Here is a 19,893-nt window from a genome sequence, read left to right as displayed (position 1 = left end):
CCATTCAGGATCGAACTCCTGGCTGTGGGCAATTAGCTTCTAGAACTGCATTCTAATCTCTGACACACCAAGTCTATAGATTTTTATATGTGTGCATATTGTGTCTTTCTGATCAAAATGAGACAAGATTGAATCCAACAATGTGAAATTTAATATGGAGAAAAGTAAGGTATTTCACCTGGGCGGGAAAAATAGATTACATGAAACCTGGCTCAAATACAATAACTGTGAGAGGGACCTTGGGAATTCAAAATGGATGATCACTAAATATGAGTTTCTTGTGTGCAGCAGCAGCCAAAAAAAGCTAAGACAATCCTTGGTTGTATAAACAGAGGCATAGAATCAAAATCACACGAAGTATTAGTGCCGTTTTATAAAGCCTTAGTAAGACCACACTTGGAATACCACATCCAGCTTTGGACATTATATTACAAAAAGGATGTTTAGTCTTTGGAAAACATGTAAAGAAGAGACGCTAAGATGATTAAAGGCCTGAAGACTAAAAGATATGAAGAACTGCTGCGGGCTTTGGGTTTGGCTAGTCTAGAGAAAATAAGGATCAGGAGTGATAGCAGTATTCCAGGACTTGAGAGGCTTCCACAAAGAAGAGGACGTCAATTTATTTCTAAAGCACCAGAGGGCAGGACAAGAAATAATGCAGGTGAACTAATGAAGGAGAGAAGCAACCTGGAATTAACAAGAATCTTCCTTGCAGTAGAGACATTTAACCAGTGGAACAGCTTGCCTCCGGACATTGTGGGTGCTTCATCACTGGACTTTTTTAAGAAGACATTTGATAGTCACTTCTCTGAAATGGTATAGGATCTCCTGCTAGGACTAGAAGAGCTCCAAATTCCCTTGCAGCTCGATTCTGATTCTGATTCTCCAATCCTTTCTTCTTCTTCTTTTTATTTGAATTTATATCCCGCCCTTCTCCGAAGACTCAGGGCGGCTTACATTGTGTTAACCTTTTTTTTCTTGATCTTTTTTTCCTAAGTTGGATGTTTGAAGGCAAACATCAGCATCACTGGAGATGAAGGTTATCATTTGGCCTGAAAGTGATGTGTGGCTGCCAATATTTAAGTGGTGGAGATTCCCCAATCGTTTCAAGAAACTCCCTCTGATGAGTATATCCACTAGAGCAGAGTTGCAGTCAGAAATGCAATTAGTCCTGAAACTCTATTGGGTTATAGTGATGCCGAATTAGAAAATGAAACTCATGGGCTTTTTGTCCTAATCTTGTGGTGATCTTTCCTTGCCTTCCCTCATGTTGCCCATCTCTGGACTCACACAATCTTACCAATATCATCTTAAAATGAGGTCTCCAGAACTGGACACAGTATTCAAATTGGGGACTCACTGAAGCCCTATGTAGCGGGTTAGGACCTCCTTTTTCTTGATGGTGATACAATTGGTGAGGAACCCCAGAATTTTGTTTGCATTCACAGCTGCCGGGCTACAATGTTTACTCATTTTGCAGTTATCATTTTTTTCAGTGCCATGGTAATTTTGTTCACAGAGTTGTGTGAAAAAAGCACTGCTTGAACTCAGAATAATTCTAGCGTTCTGGAAATATGGGTCTGTTTCGAGCTTTGTCCACACGTGGAGCAGTAAAGCAAGTAGTTTTATTAAGAGAAAGCAGTGGTAGGGAAATATGGATGCCTATTAAGTTCCCCTGGCTAGCCAGGCTACCGGCCAACCCAGATACTCCTTGACTTAAAATCATTTATAATGTAACCATTCAAAGTTACAATAGTACTGAATTAATGAATTCCTTCCTTCCTTCCTTCCTTCCTTCCTTCCTTCCTTCCTTCCTTCCTTCCTTCCTTCCTTCCTTCCTTCCTTCCTCCTTCCCTCCCTCCCTCCCTCCGTTCCATCCCAAAATCAAAGTTCCAAGTAATACATTCCCAAAAGTAAGTACTCCGAGGCAGGCATATTCCTCAAAAAACATGTTATTGGAACGTCATAGTGGCACAACTTGGTGGAAAACTGGCTCTGGGTTCCTGCCTGTTTTCCACCCAATTGAAAATAAAACTTTGTCACTTCTCCCAAAGTCTCCAGCCACATGGTCTAATCAGCATATAGTCCAATTGCTGGGCATCTTCTGTCTTCTCTGCTCAAACACCTGCAGACTCCCCTAACTTCCCTTCCTTCCTTATCCCAAATTAGGGATACTCCAGAGAATCAGAATCAAAATCACTCCAGTGTGCTAACGATCAGTGCAAATGATCAATCAAGAAGGAAGACCTTTGAAAATCATTAGGGGCAAAGTAACGTGAAATTAAGAACTACTTGGAAAAAAAAACTTTTCAAGCCTTCCTGATGAAATACGCAGAAATGCAAATGGGAACTTTCTCTGGGATGTAAAGATACCAAAAATAACCTGCCAATAAAGGAGAAAATTTGTAGCTCACGGTTGAAATGAGGGGTCCTTGGTGCTCTCTGAGCTTGATTGTTTTGTTGCAGATATTTCATTACCCAAACTAGGGAACATCATCAGTGCACCAACCAACCACAGAGGGCACCAAGGACCCTCCGTCCAGTTAATTTGCTGTGTCAAATTAAGATGAGTCAATCGTTATGAATGCAGAAGCAGGCGACCTTTTTCTGTCCAAGACCTGTTGTGAGGCAATAACGACAGATATCAATGTAGAGCATGTGCAAAAAGCAGCCCAGAGCTTCCAAGCAGCAAGCGAAGGCAGAGGGGCGGGGGTTGAGGCTTTTCTACCATCCATCTTCGCTTGCGGAGTGTGCAGCAGAGGTGGAAAATGAGGTTGGATTGTAGGGTCAAGGGCAGGGGGTGCAGCGAGGTGCCACCCTTGCTTTGCCTCACGGCACCAGTAAAGGTGTTGGGGTATGGAGGAGGCACAAGACCTAATGCACGCGGCTGCCTGCTCACTCCCTCCGTCTTTGGCCACAGTGGTGACGGCAGACGGCTGTATGGTGTGTCCAGCGGGGTACCTCCTACATGCCTCCTACACACCCTGGGCCCAGTGGTGAAATCCAATTTTTTTTACTACTGGTTCTGTGGGCGAGGCTTGGTGGGCGTGGCATGGGAAGGATACTGCAAAATCCCCATTCCCTCCCCACTCCCGGGGGAAGGATATTACAAAAAATCCATTCCCACCCCATTCTGGGGCCAGCCAGAGATGCTATTTGCCGGTTCTCTGAATGACTCAAAATTTCTGCTACCGGTTCTCCAGAACCTGCTGGATTTCACCCCTGCTCTTGTCTCTGCCTTCATCTGTTGGTGGTGGTGCTGCTGCTAGGAGTGGTGTGGTAGGGGTGGTGCCCACAGGGAGCTATAAAACATGGGTGGGCGTGGCCAACTCTGTCACTCTTACCCAGTCACATGACCCCCTAGCCATGCCTATCCAGCAGGTCATTAGGGCAGAGAATACCCCAATGACAACCCTCCCTCCTCCCTCTCTGTATCTTCCCCTTTCTCCCCCCCCCGTCTTTCTGTATCTGTCTCTCTCCCCTTCCCCCTCTCTTTATCTGTCTCTCTCTCTTTCCCCTCTCTCTCTCCCTTCTCTCTGTATCTCTTGTCTCTTTCCCCTCTCCTCTCTCCTCTCTCTTTCTCCCTTCTCTCTGTATCACTCTGTCTTTCTCTCTCTCCCTCTATTTCTCTCTCTCTTTTCTCTCTCTCCCTTCTCTCTGTATCTCTTGTCTCTTTCCCCTCTCTATCTTCCCTCTCTTTATCTCTTCCTCTCTCAACCCCTCTCTCTCTTTCCCCTCTCTCTCTTTCTCCCTTCTCTCTGTATCTCTTGTCTCTTTCCCCTCTCCTCTCTCCTCTCTCTCTCTCCCTTCTCTCTGTATCACTCTGTCTTTCTCTCTCTCCCTCTATTTCTCTCTCCCGTCTCCCCTCTCTCTCTCTTTTCTCTCTCTCTCTCTATTTCTCTCTCTCTCTCTCTTTATCTCTTCCCATCTCTTTATCTCTTCCCCCCCCTCTTTGTATCTCTCTTCCTCTCCCTCTGTATCTCTCTTTCCCCCTCTCCTCTCTCTCCCCTCACTCTAGCTTCTCTCCTTCCCATCTCTCTCCTAATATCTGTATCTCTCTCTCCCCTTATCCCTATCTTCCCCTCTCTCAACCCCTCTCTCTCTCTCTCGCCATCTCTCTCCCCTTCTGTGTGTGTATGTGTGCATGTATTTCTGAATCTCTATTTGTGTGTGTGTCTCTCTCTCTTCTCACTGTCGGAATGCCCAGTGAGCTCTCCTTGGGGCTCTTCGCTACTTTTTATTTCTTGGCAACTTTTTGGAAATTCGGGTTGGCTGAGGAACAAACATGAGTCACTGCAGGGGTTTCCATCCTCCTCCTTTTGTGACCACCTGGCCGGCTGTGGAAGAGCAGGGAGCATCACAAAAGTGGGGAGACCCTCCTCAAGCGAGTGGCTGGGCTCAACCAAAGCGCAGCAAAGATGTGTGCAGAGTGGCTGGCCACTCCCTTGAGGAGGGTCTCGCCACTGTGGATGCTCCTGACCCTGCCACAGCTGGCCAGTGGGTTGCGAGAGGAGGAGAAGGGGGGAAGCCTTTGAGTCGGCTCATGGTTGTTCCTCTGCCAGTCCAGATTTCCAAAAAGTTGCCAAGAAGAAAGGAGTAGCAAAGAGTTGGGTTTTCCAAGAGTGAGAAGAGACACAGGGACAGAGAAAGAGAGATACACATACAGAGACAGAGAGAGACACAGAGATACAAAGAGAGGGGTAGACTGGCTGACATGTGAGCATCTTTGGCAAAGGCACTCTGGCTTTCTCTGAGCTTGATCCCCGGGGTGGGTGTGCAAGGTTCAGTGGGATCAGCCCCTTTTCCCGCTGCCCTGAGCTTCTTAAGGCCATGGTTGGGCGCTGCAGGCCCATTCCCCTCTTCTGTCATCTCCTCTTCCCGGATCCGATTCTCACTCCACCCTTTGTGTTAGCGAGGCCGGCATGATCGCGGCTCCGTTGGGCTAGTTTCTCAGGGCAGAGAGCATGTTATGTGTCTCCCCAAGTGACCGAGGCACACCGAGCACCAAGGGCCAGAAAAAGCTTCAGCAAGAGTGAGGCAACAGAGAATCAGCCTCGGCCACTTCTCCATCCCCTACCATCATCCTTACTTCTCAGGCCAGGTAAGGAGTCACTGGGAGGGGAGGACGAGGGGCAGGGCCAGCCAGTGACGGGACAGGGAGCCGCAGCAGAAGCCCCCAAGAGCTGTGGGTTGCCAATACCCGCACTAAACTGTTTAGATGGCCTGGGGCAGGGGTGAAATGCTACCGGTTCGCTCTGGTTTGGGAGAACCAGTAGTGATAAAAACTACAGGTTTGGCCAAACTGGTACTTTAAAAAGGTACCGGTTTGGTTGAACCAGTAGTTAGCTACTAGTTCGGTCAAAACGGTAGTTTAAAAAAGCTACAATCTGACGATTACCTGTGCTGCACGATTTAGCTTTGCTAAAAAGCAGGATTTCCTGCTTTCTAGCAAAGCTGAATTGCGCTGCACAGCTGATCCCCTCCCTTTGCTGTTCTACTTACCTTCCCAAGCATCCTTTTGGCATGTGCAGTGCATGCACATGTGCAGTACATGCCAAAAGCAGGCTTGGGAAGGTAAGTAGAACAGCGAGGTGGGGATCAGGTGTGCAGCACAGTTTAGCTGAGGGATGAGTTCCACTTAATTTACTACCGATTCACAATGGAGCAAAGCTTCTGTGCATGCACAGATCGTACCTTATGTCATCCGGGCAGGTGGGCAGACCCTCCCGCCACTTTTACTATCAGTTCGTAAAAACCAGACAGAATCGTGAGAAACCCACCACTAGTTTAGCTTCGCTAAATCCTGGTTTGTAGCAAAACTAAACCATGTGCCACACGTGATCTTCGGATTGTAGCTTTTTTAACCTACCGGTTTGCCTGAACCAGTAGCTAACTAGTGGTTTGCCTGAACCTGCAGCTTTTTAAACACACAGGGCGTGTTTGGTGCGCACAGTCTTTCCGAGGGCACAAGAAATGGGTCACCCGGTGTGCTCATCAGAATTGGCTGGAGGGGTCTCTGCCCTTTGTGGTCCGCCGGTCACTGTGAGGCTGAGGGAATAATTTCATAAGGGCACTTGTATGTATTGAATTAAAGAAATAAAAAACAATCATTTTCCTCATTGTGGCTTCCCTGCTTGTGTTCCATCTTCCTCACTTTTACTCACATTTTACTTCACATCTTCCTCACTTTACTCACATTTTGCTTCAGAGAAGCACGTGAGTATAGTTGCTACTTTGAGGAGAAATTGGGGGTGGGAAACTGCCTCAATCTCATTCACATTTTGCTTCAGAGAAGCACGTGAGTATAGTTGCTGCTTTGAGGAGAAATTGGGGGTGGGAAACTGCCTCAATCTCATTCACATTTTGCTTCAGAGAAGCACGTGAGTATAGTTGCTGTTTTGAGGAGAAATTGGGGGTGGGAAACTGCCTGCATTTCTTTCTCATTTTCACATCATTTTTTCTCATTTTCGCTGATCCCCTTGTTTCCTTCTCTACTTTTTGGGAAACAAAGTTGTCTGCTAGGTTTGTTAGTAACCTGTTGGATCTACCACTTGGTGCAGAGTTTGTCTCCCAGTTGATGTCAGGGTAGTTAAAATCCCCCATTACTACTGTGATGTGCTTCCTACATACCTTAGTTAGCTGACTAGCAAAAAGTTCATCTACTTCCTTTGTTTTGTTGGGTGGCCTATAGTATACACCTATGGCAATCCCTCACTTTAATATTGACCCAAATGCATTCAAGATAATTTTCATCATTGTTGTGCTCTATTTCTGTAGAGATGTAGTTATTTCTTATATATAGTGCAACTCCACCTCCTCTTTTATTTGGTCTATTTCTTTTAAATAATTTATATCCCTCCAGCTGTACGTTCCATTTGTCAGTTTCATCCCACCAAGTTTCCGTAAGGGCAAGAATATCATATCTGCCCTCATTTACTTGGATTTATTCCTCATACTCTGTGCATTGGTGTATAGACATTTGAATCCGTTTTGATTGACCTTGTGTTTACTGTCTACATCACCTGTGTCATGCCTGACTGCCCCTACTTTCTTGCCACCTGTTTGATTAGTGCACATAGTATGGCACTCACTATTAAATGTTTGGGTTTGCTTGATAGCAGGGCTGATAATCTGCACATACATCTATGTTATACGCACTGATAACCTTATTAATTTTGGCTTCCTGGGGACAGAAATGTTCTGTATCAATTAATTCTCTGTCCCCACTGTTCAGTTTAAATGTTTCTCCAGAAAATCTGTGAATTTATTGCTAAGTAACTCAGACCCTTTCTTTGATGGATGCAGTCCATCTCTTTTGTATAGTTTTTCATTGGACCAGTTGCAGACATCATGACTAATATAACCAAAGCCTTCCCTTTTACACCACTCCTTTAGCCACACATTAAACTCCATTATATGCTGGCCTTTACCTTTTTTGTTCCTTACATATTGGTAAAACCTCTGAAAAGATAAGCCTACAACCTATACTACTAAGTTCATACCCCAAGCTCTGGAAATCATTCTGCACAGAAAGTACATCCTTTTGGGACAGATCATTTGTGCCAAGATGTATAATAGCATCAACATCACTATTCTTGCTGGCATTCTTGACTATCTTAAAAATACCCCTCTTGTCTCTGCTGGCAGTAGCACCTGGCAGACACCTGACCTCTTTCAAAACCTCCATATCCTTTCCTAAATTTACATCCCTTACAGTTGAATCACATATGTGCTTGTATATAATGTTGTGACAAAAACAAATAAATAAATAAAACCCCGCAAGGCACACAGGCTGTGTTTCCCAGAGATTCTCCTGGTCCTTCAATTCTGACCGCCCGGTTGTTTCTGACAGGATTTGGCCCCTTTTGAGGCCTCCTCCAATGTCTGCCCAGCCTTCAGGGCAGCTGTTCCTGAGAGAAGTGATTTCAAATCCTCCAGAGAAATTTTTCTCCATCTGCACAGACGGTTCCTGGACAGGAAGAAAAGGAAGATGGAGAAATAGCTGCCTCTGCAGACGTTGAAGCCTTTATCTGACAGGGAGAATAGAATAGAATAGAATAGAATAGAATAGAATAGAATAGAATAGAATAGAATAGAATTTGTTATTGGCCTAGTGTGATTGGACACACAAGGAATTTGTCTTGGTGCATACGCTCTCAATGTACATAAAAGAAAAGATACCTTCATCAAGGTACAACATTTACAACACAATTGATGGTCAATATATCAATATAAATCATAAGGATTGCCAGCAACAAAGTTACAGTCATACAGTCATAAGTGGAAGGAGATGGGTGATGGAAACTATGAGAAGATTAATAGTAGTGCAGATTCAGTAAATAGTCTGACAGTGTTGAGGGAATTATTTGTTTAGCAGAGTGATGGCCTTCGGGAAAAAACTGTTCTTGTGTCTAGTTGTTCTGGTGTGCAGTGCTCTATAGCGTCTATAGTGCTCTCTCTCTCTCTCTCTCGCTCTCCCTCTCTCTATATATATAGATATAGAAATAGAGATAGATATAGATAGATATATATCTCTATATGTAGTGCTCTATAGCATCGTTTTATCTGACAGGGAGGGATTGAGAGGGGCCTTTCCTCCTCCTCCCATGAACATCGTCCCCGCCCTTCCCTCAGACGCGCTCCTCTTTTCCCCGCTTTCCACGAAAGCCTGTAAATTTACGGAAAATCCTCTAGGGGGCGCCTACTGTCAAGAGAAGGGAACTCCAGGCGATTCCCCATTGGGCCACTGGAGGGCGAAAGGCACGCCTGCCTTTGTAGAGGAGGCCGAGAAGGAAATGACATCATAGAGCCTTGCTTGTCTAGGATCTTGCACTCGCTCTCCTTAACCCCTGGGACTCCGCAAGGGGCGGCGAGGCTGCGGGAGAGATCCTGATGTGTCCCGGGTGAGTTGGGGGCTCTTTCCGGGCAAAGGGAGGCGGAGGAGGGAGAGACCTTCGCCCGGCTCTCCTCCGGCTTCAACCCCGGGACCCATGCTCCCCAGCCGCCCTCTCCATGCAGGGGGAAAGCTGGGATGCCTGGAAGGCGGCGGGGATCCGGGGCTCCCTTCCCGCCCCGTGTCATAGGAAGAGCCCGAGTGGGGGGAGGGGAGGGTCGGCCTTGCGGAGGCCCAGCAGGAGAGGAGAGAAGCCGGGCGAAGAGGAGGCAGGATTCGCACCAGGCTCCCCGAGGGCCCCATCCTGTCTCCGGAGGGGGAGAGAAGCGGGGCGGCCTCTCCAGCTGCCTCCTTCCCGGCCCTGCGCTGGGATGAGCCGCTTGGGGCTCCAGGCAAGTTTGCATGAAGGTTATTCAGTGGCTGAATTCCATTTTCTAATTCTTTCTATTTATTTTTCTTTCCATCTCAGATACAGAAACTGGAAGCCATTTGAAATCCTTGCAAGGCAAACTTTTCTCGTGGAATAAAAAAAAAGAGCGGAGTCACTTGGAGGGATCAGAGTCCTGGAAGCACCAGAAATGGTCCCGTGAAGGAAAAGGCATCTGGAGACCCAGAAGAATCCTTGGAGCCATTTGGAGTTGCTCTGCAGGAGAGAGAAAGGATGGAGACACAACCTTTGGGAAAGGAGGGAAGCGGAAAAGGCCCTTCAGCTGCTCAACCTGGGAAGCTCTGGACAAGAAACGGGCAGAAGATCCTGGAGGAGGAAACCATCCTCCCTTCAGAAGTTCAGCCCTGGAACTTCAGGAGTCTCCAATACTGGGAGGCTGAAGGTCCCCGAGGACTTTGCAGCCGACTCCATGACTTTTGCAGGCGATGGCTGAGACCAGAAAAGTACACCAAAGCCCAGATGCTGGACCTGGTGGTTCTGGAGCAGCTCCTGGCTCTTCTGCCCCCAGAGATGGAGGGCTGGGTGAGGGAATGTGGAGCAGAGACCAGCTCCCAGGCGGTGGCCCTGGTGGAAGGCTTCCTCTTGAGCCAGGCAGAGGAGCAGAAGGAGCAGGTCGAGTTGCAGGTGAGACACTTTAGGGAGCCCAGAAGGGAATAAAGAACATGTTTGAATACTTAACCCCTCCTTCCCAAACTTCTCTGACATTCATAATATCTGGCAATGTCCCACCAATTCTTATAGGACATTATGCCATTTTTTTTCTCACTCAACCTCACGGATGGATATTGTAATGTCATGTACATTAATTCTGCTTCTTTTTTCCTTCCTCCTTTTTGAAGGGCTGCACTGTGGAGATAAGAGATCCCGAGGGAAAGAAGAATCCATCAAATACCACTCCCATTCAGGTAATGGCTGAGACTACTAGAACAATAAATGATAGACAGAGTGATAGATCAGTTGATCCAGAAGTGGGATTACTTTACTGAAAGGCACTGAAAGTTGTGCAGAATCAATCAACTTGATAAAACTTGCCCCAAATATTTCTTCAGTCAAAGAAATTTTCAGAATTGTCCATTTTCTCACCTAAAAATAGGACTCGTGTGACACACAGCCATTTAACTTAGTGCATATCTTTGCTTTGGGAATTTGGGAGCAATGGAGCAGAATAAGAGAATTGGTAGGGATCTTGGAGATCTTCTAGTCCGCCCCCCTGCTCAGACAGGAAGCCCTATAACATTTCAGATAAATGGCTTTCCAATTTAGATATTACCATTTCTCCCCTAGTTCTTCTTTTCATTAAACTAGACTTATCTAATTCCAGCAACTGTTCTTTATATGTTTAGCCTCCAGCACCGTAATCGTTTTGGTTGCTCCTTCTAGAGTCTCAAGATCTTTTTTACATCGTAGCAACCAATATTAGATGCCATATTCTAAGTGTGGTTTTACCAAGGCATTATAAACTGGTACTAACACTTCATTTGGTCTTCATTCTATTCCTCTGTTAAGGCAGCCTATGATTGTGTTGCGGTTTTATGGCAACTGTAGCACACTGCTGACTCATGTTTAAGGGATTGTCCACTAGGACTCCAAGATCCGTGTTGCATTTTCTACAGTTGAGCCAGGTATCAGCTATTCTATGCCGATACAATTAGTTTTTCTTTCCTAAATGTAGTACCTTCCATTTCTCACCATTGATTTTGATCTTGTTAGATGGGGCCCAATCTGTCGATACTTCTATATCTCGAGCTTATCTTCTGGAGTGTTGGTATTCCTGTCAATTTAGTTCTGTCTTCAAATTTGAGGAATTCCCCTTCTATCCTCTTGTCTAAATCAATGATTAAGATGATCAGATATTGCAAATCCTCCTGTTCTTTTTTCTGTGTTCAGGAGACTCTTGTGTCCTTCGAGGAGGTGGCTGTGTATTTCTCTGAGGAAGAATGGTCTCAGCTGGATCCTGACCAAAAAGCGCTGCATTCGGAAGTCATGCTTGAAAACCATAGGAACGTGGTCTCTCTGGGTAAGAGTTTTCTAGTCCCCAATCAGAGAATTCAATAAGACAGGTTATAGTTATTTTTTTATTAAAAAATCACGAATTTGATATTATTTCCTGGGAGAGAGAAGGAAACAATCGGGCCTTCTGCTGCTCCAAGGAAGGAAAGAAGCAATATTTCTTCGTTTAGATTCTTTCTGTGCCATATCTTTATTTTTCCATTTCCATTTCAACTTAGGAGGCTGAAAAGAATGGGGTGTGGTGGTTTTTTTTGAGCCAAGTTTTTTTTAATTTATATATAAACGATTTTTTATACAGTGTAGAATAGAATAGAATAGAATAGAATTTTTATTGGCCAAGTGTGATTGGACACACAAGGAATTTGTCTTGGTGCATATGCTCTCAGTGTACATAAAAAAAAAGATACGTTCATCAAGGTACAACATTTACAACACAATTGTTGTAAAGTGTATTGTCTTGGCATACATTTTACAAAAGAAAAAAAGAAATTGTAACATGTATACTGATAGCAATAGTAGTACAACATAATGATTCTAACCATATTTATAATTATGTTAGCTTATTTGTAATCTGATGTGATCCTGCTTAGCTTCACCTGCTGCTTCCTATTTGTTAGGAAGCTTGTGATCCACTTACAAGTCTGTTCCGGTACCTGTAGCTGGTTTAGCTTAGTTAGAAGAGTGTCTGGAATGATAGTATTGAATGCTGAACTAAAGTCTACGAAGAGGACCCTTGCATAGGTCTTTGGAGACTCAAGATGTTGTAAGATTAGTGCAGAGCCATATTAACAGCATCATCTGTTGATCTATTTGCTCGGTATGCAAATTGCAAGGGGTCTAACAGTGGGTCCGTGATGGTTTTCAAGTAGGAAAGCACTAGCCTTTCAAAGGCTTTCATGACTACAGATGCTAAAGCAACTGGTCTGTAGTCATTCAGTTCCTTGATGGTGGGCTTCTTCGGCACTGGGATGATGGTAGAGCGTTTGAAGCAAGAAGGAACATAGCACATCTCTAGTGATTTATTGAAGATATGGATGAAGATGGATTGGTCAGCACAGACTTTTAGGCAAGAAGGAATTATCTTGTCTGGGCCTGGAGCTTTTCCTGGCTTTTGTCTGTGAAATAGGTCCTGTGATCACTAGGGGTTGTCTCTAACCACTGATAAAACCTATTTGATGTTAAATGGGGTGTGCCCTGGAGGTCATGTGAGAGGAATGTGTTGTTATTTATTCTCTGAAACCTCCCAAATTATATCAGAACAGAACTTTCATGGTCAGGCCATGAAAGAGCATTCTCCCAATCCAATTCAAGAACCAAGGCCTCATGTAGGGTGATTCAGTGTATCCTAGGGTATAGGAAATACCCGAGTTACAACAGTTCACTTAGTGACCATTCAAAGTTATGATTTATCCCATCAATACTTTTGACCCAGTCCTAAAATTATGAATGTTGAACCACTACGGCCGTCCACACTTAGGAATGACAGCAGATGCATTGCAACATTCGCCTTACCTATTCTCCAATCCTATCCTGCTAAAACTTACCCTGTGATGATGTAGCGAGCCATCGGTTCCTTTGGCTGGTTTGGTACATTTGGAGAAAACATAGGGCTAAAGTAGTGAGAAATCTTGCACTACTGATCTCGTGCGATCTCGCACTATAGTAAGTAAGGCCTCTGTTCTCTTCTAACTGAGGCCTGCACAAGATCTGGGACAAAAGGCCTCTTCGTTTTCAAATACTTCTGCTCGAATCACCACGAGATGGATTTGTAACTGACTAACCAAACACACTCCACGTTTGCTGGAACTGGTATGTCTAGTTTGATGAAAAGAAGGAGTAGGGGTGACATGATAGCAGTATTCCAATATTTCAGAGGCTGCCACAAAGAAGAGGGAGTTAAAGTATTCTCCAAAGCACTTGTGGGTAGGAGAATAAGCAATGGGTAGAAACTAATCAAGGAGAATAGAATCACCCAAAGAGATCGCTGTGCACATGGATGCTGTGGCTGGGCGTTATTTCTTTCAGTGTATGGTGTGGATGATTCTATGTGTGTTTTGGATTTTTAAAGTTTTTAAGAAGAGATTGGATAACCATTTGTCTGAAATGTTATAGGGTTTCCTGCCTAAGCATGGAGTTTGGAATAGAAGACCTCCAAGGTCCGTTCCAACTCTGTTATTCTATTCTATTTTGTGCAGTCCTCAGTTCGTAGAAAACTCAGACCTAAAGTACTATTGTGTGGGATCAGTAGAATGAGAGCTTGCACTATTGATCTTGTCTGATCTGACATTAAAGTAGTTTCGGCACCTGTTCTCTGCTAATTGAGGCTTGTACCAGATTTGGCCGCAGAGCCCTTGCAAGCCGATGAGACTATGGGGCAGTGAAGTAGCCTTTCTTGAGCCTCCCAACCTTTCCAGTCTTGGTACGAAGAGCTTTTAGAAGTCAATGGGAGGCTTCAAGCAAAGGATTTTGCCCCAAAGTCTCATTACTGGGATCAAGGAATGGGCTGAGCAGGGGTCCGGCCCACTAGACACACGCCATGGAGCAGCTACTCCAAGATAAACCAGGGAAGAAGGCACTTGTTTCATAATTGTTTAAGTTCTCATAGGTCTCTGCTGAAATTAAGCAACTTCAATAAATCTTAAGTTTTCCCCTAATTCCTTCTTCGATGGTTCCCCTGATTATTCCTTAACTCAAAACTGACTTTGAGTAAGATTTGCATATATATAGATAATTGTAAAGAAAGACATTTTCTAGATATTTTCAAAACTTTCATGACTCATGAATATAGAAATCATCATGTCTATATCACACCACTGTAAGCATACAAAATACAGCATAATGAAATTTTGGAAAAATTCAGAAGAATATTTGTTGACTTTCTACAGTTTGATCTTTTTCTCTAACCTTGTCATCATTTTCGTTTCTCTTTTCCTTTGAAGGTAAGATGATCCACACAGGGGAGAAGCCGTACAAATGCATGGAGTGTGGGAAAACTTTTATTCATAGCAATAGACTTAGATACCACAAAATGATCCACACAGGGGAGAAGCCAGTTAAATGCATGGAGTGTGGGAAAACCTTTGCTCAACGCAGTTATCTTGCTTGCCATAAAAAGATCCACACAGGGGAGAAGCCGTATAAATGCATGAAGTGTGGAAAGACCTTTCCTCGAATTGGTAATCTTATTTCCCATAAGATGATCCACTCAGAAGAGAAACCATTTAAATGCATGGAGTGTGGAAAGACCTTTGCGCGACGCAGTACTCTTACTTCTCATAAGATGATCCACACAGGGGAAAAGCCATTTAAATGCATGGAGTGTGGAAAGACATTCATTCAAAGACGTTCACTTATTTCCCATAAGATGATCCACACAGGGGATAAGCCGTATAAATGCATGGAGTGTGGGAAAAGTTTTATTCATAGCAATAGACTTAGATACCACAAAATGATCCACACAGGGGAGAAGCCATTTAAATGCATGGAGTGTGGGAAAACCTTTGCTCAACGCAATTATCTTGATTGCCATAAAAAGATCCACACAGGGGAGAAGCCATTTAAATGCATGGAGTGTGGAAAGACCTTTGCTCAACACAGTTATCTTATTTCACATAAGATGATCCACACAGGGGAGAAGCCGTATAAATGCATGGAGTGTGGAAAGACCTTTCCTCGAATTGGTAATCTTATTTCCCATAAGATGATCCACTCAGAAGAGAAACCATTTAAATGCACGGAGTGTGGAAAGACCTTTGCGCGACGCAGTACTCTTACTTCTCATAAGATGATCCACACAGGGGAGAAACCATATAAGTGCATGGAGTGTGGAAAGACCTTTGCTCAAAGAAGTAATCTTATTCGCCATAAGACGATCCACACAGGGGAGAAGCCATATAAGTGCATGGAGTGTGGAAAGACTTTTGCTCAACGCAGTTATCTTGCTTCCCATAAAAAGATCCACTCAGAAGAGAAACCATTTAAATGCATGGAGTGTGGAAAGACCTTTGCTCAAAGAAGTAATCTTATTTCCCATAAGATGATCCACACAGGGGAGAAACCCTTTAAATGCATGGAATGTGGAAAGAGCTTTAGTCAGAAATGTAATCTTACTTCTCATAAGAGGATCCACACAGGGGAGAAACCCTTTAAATGCATGGAATGTGGAAAGAGCTTTATTCAGAAAGGTAGTCTTAATTCTCATAAAAGGATACACACATAGGAGAAAGTATATAGCAATAGGAATTCCACTTTAGACTTCTATACCACTCCACAATGCTTTACAGCACTGTCTGAGCAGTTTACAAAGTCAGCATATTGTCCCCAGGAATCTGGGTCCTCTTTTTACTGACCTGAAAAGAACGAAGGGCTGATTCAACAATGAGCTGGTCAGGATCGAACTCCTGGCTGTCGGCAATTAGCTTCTAGAACTGCATTCTAATCTCTGACACACCAAGTCTATAGATTTTTATGTGTATGCATATTGTGCCTTTCTGATCCAAACGAGACAAGATTGAATCCAACAATGTGAAATTTAATGTGGAGAAATGTAAAGTTTTACACCTAGGCGGGAAAAATAGATTACATGAAACCTGGCTCAAAAACAGTAACTGTGAGAGGAACCTTGGGAGTCCGAATGGATGATCTCTGAAACATGAGTTTCCTGTTTGCGACAGCAGCCAAAAAAGCTAAGACAATCCTTGGTTGTATAAACAGAGCTATAGAATCAAAATCACACGAAGTATTAGTGCCGTTTTATAAAGCCTTAGTAAGACCACGCTTGGAATACTGCATCCAGCTTTGGACATTACATTACAAAAAGGATATTTAGTCTTTGGAAAACGTGTAAAGAAGAGCAGCTAAGATGATTAAAGGCCTGAAGTCTAAAAGATATGAAGAACTGCTGCAGGCTTTGGGTTTGGCTAGTCTAAAGAAAAGAAGGATTAGGAGTGATAGCAGTATTCCAGGATTTGAGAGGCTTCCACAAAGAAGAGGACGTCAATTTATTTTCTAAAGCACCAGAGGGCAGGACAAAAAATAATGCGTGTGAACTAATGAAGGAGAGAAGCAACCTGGAATTAACAAGAATCTTTCTTGCAGTAAAGACATTTAACCAGTGGAACAGCTTGCCTCCGGACATTGTGGGTGCTTCATCACTGAACATTTTTAAGAAGACATTTGATAGTCACTTGTCTGAAATGGTATAGGATCTCCTGCTAGGACTAGAAGAGCTCCAAATTCCCTTGCAACTCGATTCTGATTCTGATTCTGAATCCCCAATCCTTTCGTGTGCTTTTTTTCCAAAGTTGGATGTTTGAAAGCAAACATAAGCATCACTGGAGATAAAGGTTATTGTTTGGCCTGAAAGTGATGTGTGGCTGCCAATATTTAAGAGGTGGAGATTCCCCAATCATTTCAAGAAACTCCCTCTGATGAGTATACCCACTAGAGCAGTGGTCATCAGCCCACTGGTGGTCCGTGAGAAAATTTTGGTGGTCCGTGGTTGGGTTGGGCTCCTCAAGAGACTAGAGCTTGCAGGGAGGCGGAGCCAGATCGCCTCCCTGCAAGCTCTCCTCTCGACGAGCCTGACCCAAGCTTCCCATGCAGGGAACCTCCCTGCAAGCTCTCGTCTCTCGAGTTCTCCCTGAAGCAGCACGGGATGTCTGCAGGTGACAGCTATAATGAATATGTCCACCTGCTCTCCCGAAGCATTTGCAGGTGACAACTATAATGAATATGTCCACCTGCCCTCCCGAAACACTGCGGTGAACGAAAAAACTCCATTGCTCTGCACCTCTTCTTGCAGCCAAATGCGCCCAGCAATGCGTGCCCTTTCCTCAAATGGGCTGTGCATGGGGCACTTGGAGAGCGAGGGAGCAAGAGAGCTCTCCAACTTCTGTTTTTATGCGTACATGTGTGTGAAGGGGGGAGGGAGCGATTTGAAGGCGAGCCACCCAAATTTCTGGCAGAGATGCTTCTCAGCTGATCATCATCTGATTTTTGAATCTATTCTCAAAACACTCAAGCAGCGTGTTTCTTCTCTGCTTCTCTCCAGATGCTGGTGCGGGCACCATGAATGCATAGTTTGTTGGGGCTGAGCTGCCCCATCTACCAGAAGTTTGGGTGGCTCGGCTTCAGATCGCTCCCTCCCTCCCTCACGCACACACAAAAACAATTTTGTGATTTCATCCCTGGGCTGAACCCACCAGTGGCTGAACTGTTTGGTCCTCCTGCTGGCAGGGAAGGTAGATAGAATTCTCCATATTCCAGAGTGGGAGCTGGATCTTGCGGCTGTTTCTTCTGGCCCTTGTTGGTGCCTCGATCTCTCCGGCTTGAGTTTCTCTCAGCCCCAAGACACTGGATGGCCCATGAGAAGAGAGAGAAAGAGGAGAGAAAAGAAGAGAGAGAAGAGAGAGAGGAGAGAAAGAAAGAAAGAAAGGGGAGAAAGAGAGAGAAAGAAAGAGAATGAGAGAAAGGGGAGAGAAAGGAGAAAGAGAGAAAGAGAGAAAGAGAGAGAATGAGAGAGAAAAGAAGAGAGAGAATGAGTGGGAGAGAAAGGGGAGAGAGAGAAAGAAAGAGAAAGAAAGAGAGAGAGAGAGAATGAGAGAAAGAGAGAGGGGAGGAGGGGAGAAAGAAAGAGAAGGGACAGTGCCTGAAGGACCCCATCCCGTCACTAGGAGTCCAGGCACGCTGGATTCTGGATTCGTATTAGTGGTCCCCGGGATTTAAAATTATGGACTTGGTGGTCCCTGAGGTCCAAAAGGTTGGGGACCCTTGCACTAAAGCAGAGTTGCAGTCAGAAATGCAGTTAGTCTTGAAACACTTACTATTGTTTCATCTTTTCTTACTTTGCTTAATATTGTCAAAATCTGCCTTTCCACCCTGTTCCCCGTTATGTCTTGCATGTGATAACTGAGAAAGAAAACCATAAGAAGGGGGTTATAGTGATGCTGAATTACACAAACACAATTTTTACTTTCTATTCATTCATAATGGGCTGTAATAGCTCAGGCTGTTAGAGCCTGTTATTAGAACACAGTAGCCTGCAATTACTGCAGGTTCAAGCCCGGCCCAAGGTTGACTCAGCCTTCCATCCTTTATAAGGTAGGTAAAATGAGGACCCAGATCGTTGGGGGGGGCAATAAGTTGACTTTGTAAAAATATACAAATAGAATGAGACTATTGCTTATACACTGTAAGCCGCCCTGAGTCTTCGGAGAATGGCGGGATATAAATGTAAACAATAAATAAATAAGCTATTTGGTACTTCTTGGTCTGATATTTGTTTTGAATATAATCAATCCATCTTCTCCATTCCAGTATATATCTTTCTTGTGAATAGTCTTTCAGATATGCTGAGATTTTTGCCATTTCCGCTAAATTCGCTACTTTTAATATCTACTCTTCCATGGTTGGCAGATATTCCTTCTTCCAATATTGTGCTACCAATAATCTAGCTGCTGATATTAAATTTAAGATCAATTTAGTTTCTATTGCCGTACAGTCTGTAATTATACCCAATAAAAACAACTGCGGAGTAAACTTTATTTTCTTTTTCAAAATATCTTGCATAATCCACCAAATTTTTATCCAAAATGCTTTGATTTTTTTACAAGTACTTTAAATTTGTGGTTTGCAAGAATAAAATCAATAAATCCAATTCTCCCTAAACCTTTTCATAAACATAGTTCTATAGTCCTTTTTCTTTTCACTTTTAAAACTCTTCAGTTTAAAATCCAACAGCCTTGAACAGCACTAAGGGTGCTAACAACATTAACAAGAACTCTCTTCACTTTGTGCTCTTAAATCTGGCCTTTCCTTTGATCTTCTTAAATTGTCTCAGCAGGAAACAATGTAGCTACAGAGTTAAGGTTTATTACTTGCAATTGCCAGGCTCTGTGCTCCATCATTTAAGTCCAATTAAGATTTAATGTTGATTGCAGAGGTGATTGCTGTTTTGTTCTGCTTATTTTAAAGCAAGCAGATAGATCTATTGGGCTTTCAGGAGTTCTCACCTTCAAGCTGAATTATTCCTGGGGTTTTAGTCTATTCACTGTGCTCACCTTTCCTCTTCTCCAGAGGGAAAACGAATCAGACAGCTGATTCACCCAGATCTTCATCATGGGGCTGGCGGGCTAAAGACAGTCTTGTTTGTGCAAAGTGGCCTCCTTTTCTTGATGGTGATACATCTGGTGAGGTATCCCAGAATTTTGTTTGCATTCACAGCTGCCGGGCTACAATGTTTACTCATTTTGCAGTTATCATTTTTTCAGTGCCAGGGTAATTTTGTTCACACAGTTGTGTGAAAAAAGCGCTGCTTGAACTCAGAATAATTCTAGCGTTCTAGAAATATTGGTCTGTTCTGAGCTTTTTCTACCCATGGAGCATTAAAGCAAGTAGTTTTACTAAGAGAAAGCAGTGGTAGGGAAATATGGATGCCTCCTACTCCTTGATTTACAATCATTTATAAAGTAACCATTCAAAGTTACAATAGCACTGAATTAATGAATTCCTTCCTCTCCTTATCAATGTTGGTTCTTCCATT

At 43.9% G+C, this 19,893-nt stretch overlaps 2 protein-coding genes across 2 annotated transcripts in view; both read left to right on the top strand.

The window, feature by feature from the left end:
• The window catches only part of LOC131189473 (uncharacterized), a 59,304-nt gene that overhangs the window by 36,499 nt on the left and 2,912 nt on the right, over positions 1-19,893 (top strand). Inside the window, 5 exon segments of the mRNA XM_058165546.1 lie at positions 9,579-9,965; positions 10,181-10,246; positions 11,229-11,358; positions 14,291-15,576; positions 16,956-17,017. Coding sequence (XP_058021529.1) covers positions 9,579-9,965; positions 10,181-10,246; positions 11,229-11,358; positions 14,291-15,576; positions 16,956-17,017 — 1,931 coding nt within the window.
• LOC131192697 (zinc finger protein 723-like) overlaps positions 8,888-19,893 on the top strand; it is a 33,582-nt gene continuing 22,576 nt past the window's right edge. The window contains exon 1 of the mRNA XM_058172108.1: positions 8,888-8,903. The gene's annotated coding sequence lies outside the window, so the exon portion shown is untranslated. The remainder of the gene's footprint in view (positions 8,904-19,893) is intronic.

This window comes from Ahaetulla prasina, chromosome 2, assembly GCF_028640845.1.
Source record: "Ahaetulla prasina isolate Xishuangbanna chromosome 2, ASM2864084v1, whole genome shotgun sequence".
Taxonomy (NCBI): Eukaryota; Metazoa; Chordata; class Lepidosauria; order Squamata; family Colubridae; genus Ahaetulla; species Ahaetulla prasina.
The sequence above is the reverse complement of the archived record's forward strand: the minus strand, read 5'-3'. Positions and strand labels throughout refer to the sequence as shown.